The sequence below is a fragment of the Silurus meridionalis genome, chromosome 16 (assembly GCF_014805685.1).
Source record: "Silurus meridionalis isolate SWU-2019-XX chromosome 16, ASM1480568v1, whole genome shotgun sequence".
In the NCBI taxonomy this organism is placed as follows: Eukaryota; Metazoa; Chordata; class Actinopteri; order Siluriformes; family Siluridae; genus Silurus; species Silurus meridionalis.
Genome location: NC_060899.1, coordinates 16,414,454 through 16,419,453, shown reverse-complemented (window position 1 = coordinate 16,419,453; position 5,000 = coordinate 16,414,454). Strand labels below are relative to the sequence as shown.

At 42.0% G+C, this 5,000-nt stretch overlaps 1 protein-coding gene across 1 annotated transcript in view; it reads left to right on the top strand.

Moving 5' to 3' along the window:
• The window catches only part of nhsa (Nance-Horan syndrome a (congenital cataracts and dental anomalies)), a 39,387-nt gene extending 36,044 nt beyond the window's left edge, over positions 1–3,343 (top strand). Inside the window, 4 exon segments of the mRNA XM_046869027.1 lie at positions 1–1,714; positions 1,717–1,984; positions 2,101–2,224; positions 2,322–3,343. The exon segment at positions 1–1,714 is cut by the window's left edge and continues 730 nt beyond it. Of these exon segments, the coding sequence (XP_046724983.1) occupies positions 1–1,714; positions 1,717–1,984; positions 2,101–2,224; positions 2,322–2,904 (2,689 nt within the window). The 3' untranslated portion in view covers positions 2,905–3,343.
• Positions 3,344–5,000: the final 1,657 nt, after the last annotated feature.

Sequence of the window (5,000 nt, the reverse complement as noted above, 5' to 3'; positions counted from 1 at the left end):
TGACTCTGAGCTGTCTCTAAACACAGCTCTTCACATTTCTGAGGACTCTCCTGAGCCATACTCTGTTCAGGATCACCGATCAGAATCGTTTGCTTCCACTACAACTGACATGCTTGATGAGGTCGGAGTTGGCACGGGAAGCGAAGCTGACTGGAGCTATCCTCAACGCAGTCACAACAGGTTCAGCCCTGATCACTCTAGGGGAAGGGAGAGCAGCCTAGAGTGCCCAAGCTTTGTTAGCATAGCCACGATCGAGAGCTTAGATAAGCCTTCCTCTGACAAGGCTGACACCATGTCGCACTTCTCTGTGGACGCAGAGGGCTACTACACCTCCATGCACTTTGACTGTGGTCTTAAAAGTACAAAAAGTTTCACACACAACTATGCATCTGTCGACCAGCAAAAGGAAGAGTACAGCGGTCATACATCAATTGGGAGATGCAATCTTTCTCTGAAGAAGCCAAAGATCAAGCCATCGCCTCCACAACGCTGCTCTTCGTTAAAGAAAATTAGCAGCCATGCCGAATTAGCTTCTGTAACGAGTGAACCAAAGATAACACTAGAGCAGGACATAACGAAGTCTTCCAAGGACAGGAATTCACCAATTTTGCCTTGTGACCAGCGAGAGGATGAGGTGCTCACAAAGGCCTGGGGTGGACAGATTTCTAATCAGATTCCAGGTGTGGCTCTGCTTGGTTCTACAGACAAACAGTCCTTAATAAAGAATGAAGAAACTGTGCAGTCAGACTTCGCAGAACTCTGGCTTGTGAATGACCTGAAGTCCAACGATAATTACAGATCTTTGTCAAACTCCTGCACCCCTATCGGGACAACGGTCATTGAATCTGTGAAGTCACAAGAGAGCTCAGAGTCTCAGTCTGGCTCGAGGGCTACCACTCCATCACTGCCTTCTGTGGAAGCTGATTTTAGACTGCTCTCCCCAGAGAAGCTGGTAAACCTAGCGTCTCCTTCCAGTGGCTATTCGAGCCAGTCTGAGACACCAACATCTTCATCTGCCTTTTTTCCAAACCCCAATCCTTTGTCTCCCATTGGTGGAAAGAGGAAACCAAAGGTCCCAGAAAGGAAGTCATCCCTCACTTCGCTGCAGAAGTGCACACCCGAAAAGGATCTCGAGCTACCCATTATACCTCCCACCCACCTTGACCTAAGTGCTCTTCACAGTGGCAAAAAGCCTTTATCACACAGAAACCATATCCATGTTCTTAACAATAGCAAACACAAAGTGGCTATAAGCACAACTGAAAATGTTGAACCTAGCAGCACCAGTCCTTTGGAAATCACCCCTATGATGCTTCATTCTGTCCAGCTACATTCGGTTGGCAAACTTGGCGAAGAAAACCATGATCTTACTTCGACAGATGCCTCCACTAGACCCAAGAGGCCCACTATGAGCATGCTCAATGAGACCAGGAAGCCTCCACCTTATAGACCACTCACCACTGAATCCCTCACACAAGATAACGGTGAATTCATGTTTACTCCTAAAGATGGACCAGAATTTGGAAGTCTGCCAAAGATTTCCTTTACAAAAAACAGATTTGACAGGATTGCCCCAGCACCATTTTGGAGCATGACTGCCTTCAACAAAATATCTGAGCAAGCGAACCAGGATGACATGATGGTCGACATATCAGAGAGTCCAAAGGTACCTTCTGAACCAGAGAACGTTCTCCTCAAAGCAGTATGGAAAAAGAGCAGGACCAGGAAGTAAGGCTTGAATTAACTGAAGAAACGACAAAAACAGAACTACCACCGGGCCATGATGGTTCACTCTGTACAAGATCTGAGAAATTTGACCAAGTGCCTGATTTAATTCTTCACTCATCGCTGGACTCATCAGAGATTAGGGATATAAGCAATCCTAAAGAGGAATCAGAGTCATCAGGTGGTCCAACCAGAAGTGCCTCACAGGAGACCATGGGGGAAGTGTCTACACCTGATACAGAGGATTACTTTAGCAAAGGTGAGTCTCTGCTAAAGAAAAGGTCCTCTAATTCAAAACAGCTTCTCATCTGCTTGCCAGGTAACTTAAATGTATTCATCAGAAAAAATGAGAGTACTTTTGAAATCTCTTGGCAGAATCCACACCTAGTGAACCTGTAGAATCTCCTTTGACGGATGAATTAGCACCTGAAGAAGACAGCGTTTTCCTTTCTCCTTCTAAAGCTCGTACAACCGATGATCTCTTCGCCATGATTCACAGGTATGTTTTAGTTTTAAGGTTAATCCTGTGGTTAGTTATGAAATAGTTCTGTATTCTGTAGCCAGTTGATGCTGTAAGTAACTATCTGTCATTCAAGGTCTAAAAGGAAAGTCCTCGGGCGAAAGGAATCTAAAGGAGACACGGCCATTCTGAGTTCTCTGAGTGCTTCCATTGCCACCTCTCCTGTCACCTCCCCGAGTTCCCCTCTAACGCCAACAAGCTCCCAACGAGCATCGAGCCAAATCTACAGGAGCGTCAAAAAGTCCAACACCTCCAACGAGGAATTCAAAAAGCTCCTCCTTAAAAGGGGAAGTCGCTCCGAATCAAGCTTTCGCATATCAGCTACTGAGATCCTAAAAAGTCCAGTCACATCAAGAACTTACAGTGAACCCCTTTCAGAAGGTACGAAACTCCCGGAAGGCTTTCCGTCGCCGTTTCAGCCGCAGTCTCCAGAGGAAACATCTGAGGTCCTTCACAGCCCCTACCCGAAAGCCAACGTGGAGGGGTTCTCCACAAAAGTATTTAGTTCTTCCAGACAAGGTCGTTCAAGGTTACCACCAGCTGCAAACAGCAGTCGTTACAGCACACGCAGCCGGTTTTACACCAGTCCCATGCAGGCTATTTCTGAAGGGGAAACGGAAAACTCAGATGGAAGTCCACATGATGATCGTTCTTCCTAAACGAAAAACAAAACTACTAATGCTGGTTGTTTTTTGTGTTTCATTTGTTTTAAACAAAATGAAGCCTGTGCTGAGTTACTGCCCTTTTCCAAGGTAAAAAAAAAGGTGTACAGCTCATGAAATTGTTGAGGTATATGCAGCATTGTGCGGGAAATTTTATGCTAATTTAATAATTGCATTTTTTATGGGCATTAACTGTGAAATAAGCGAAAAACTGTCAGCAGGAGAGAAACCTAGGACAATCAGATAGTGGCCTTTTACACTGTTGTAGCAACAAGTAGTATTTCCGCACAAACTGTTTTTAAAATGATCACATGACTTTAGCTGGATGTGACGTCATTTGGCAAAAAGAAAAACGTCGAAACCTTTCGCAGGTTTATTGTTGCTGTGTGTTTTGCACTTCTTTCAAATTAAATCACCGAAAAACAAATATGCAAAATATCTTAAATGTGATGAGATAAAAAATTCATCTTTATCTCTGTTTTACTTTCTTTAAATTAACATTTTAAATCTCAAACTCCTTTTTGTATAAAAATATAAAACCTCACAAATCTGGTGTCTGTACCTTGGACATCATCCCAGTACCACAACCCTGTGTGTGTGTGTGTGTGTGTGTGTGTGTGTGTGTGTGTGTGTGTTGGTTTCTAACATTCACCCCAGGTGTGTTTAATAATTACAAAAAATTTAGCAAATAAAAAGCCATTTCTAGTTTTCTAACTGAAATAACATGTTTGACCTGTTCAACCTGTTCAACAAGTTCAACCTGGTTTTGAAAAATGAGCTTCACTGAGTTCCACTGTCTGGCCAAAAGTATTGGGACACCCAACTTTTCCAGCTGTATGTGGTTCTTCTTGAGACACACACTTTTATCGGACCTAGCATGGAATTTTCTCATCTTATGGTCAGGTGTCCACAAACCTTTGGCCATACTGTGTATATTAAACCCTGTGAAATGTAACTTCATGTTCATTCAACTCTTTTTTTAAGATGAAATACTTTGTAAATGGAAGAAAAGAATCCAGTGACTGATGACGTGACGTATCAGAGGTCCTCAGTGTGGAAATATTTAAACCATCAGAGAACAGAAACGAAAAGGGAGAGTTGAGCTGGAATGAAGTGATATAACGAGCAAAGTCTAGAAGGTCTGAGTCAGGAGGTGGTGAGTTTGTAGTAAAATTGTGTTGAGATTATGTTGAGATTGTGTTGGATTTGTGGTGAGATTGTAGTAAGATTGTGTTGAGATTGTGGTGAGATTGTGTTGAGATTGTGTTGGAATTATGGTAAAATTGTGTCTAGATTGTGTTGAGATTGTGTTGGAATTGTGGTAAAATGTGTCTAGATTGTGTTGAGATTGTGTTGAGATTATGTTGGAATTGTGGTAAAATTGTGTCTAGATTGTGTTGAGATTGTGGTGAGATTGTGTTGGAATGTGGTGAGATTGTGTTGGAATTGTGGTGAGATTGTGTTGAGATTGTGGTGAGATTGTGTTGGAATGTGGTGAGATTGTGTCTAGATTGTGGTGAGATTGTGTTGAGATTGTGTCTAGATTGTGGTGAGATTGTGTTGGAATTGTGGTGAGATTGTGTCTAGATTGTGTTGAGATTGTGGTGAGACTGTGTTGAGATTGTGTCTAGATTATGTTGAGATTGTGTCTAGATTGTGTTGAGATTGTAGTGAGATTGTGTTGGATTTGTGGTGAGATTGTGGTGATATTGTGTTGAGATTGTGTTGGATTTGTGGTGAGACTGTATTGAGATTGCTACAAAACGTAGAACAGATTGAGAAGTATAGTCCTGTGTGTGTGTGTGTGTGTGTGTGTGTGTGTGTGTGTGTGAGGGAAGGAGTATGTGTTATAATGTAGGTTTTATAGAAATGTTTAGTTGTTTTGAGCGACTCGGAAGCGTTTTGGTAGGTTTTACTTCTATGAATAAAAGAAACGACTGATTTCTGTTCTTTACATTTGAACAGATTCTCAAAGATTTGATGCATTGAGAAGCTCGAATTTTATATAAAAATGGCATTTTATTTATGAATTTTTTATCATTAGTTTTTTGTAATTTGTCAGATGATTAAGCTCTATTGAAGAAACCAACACT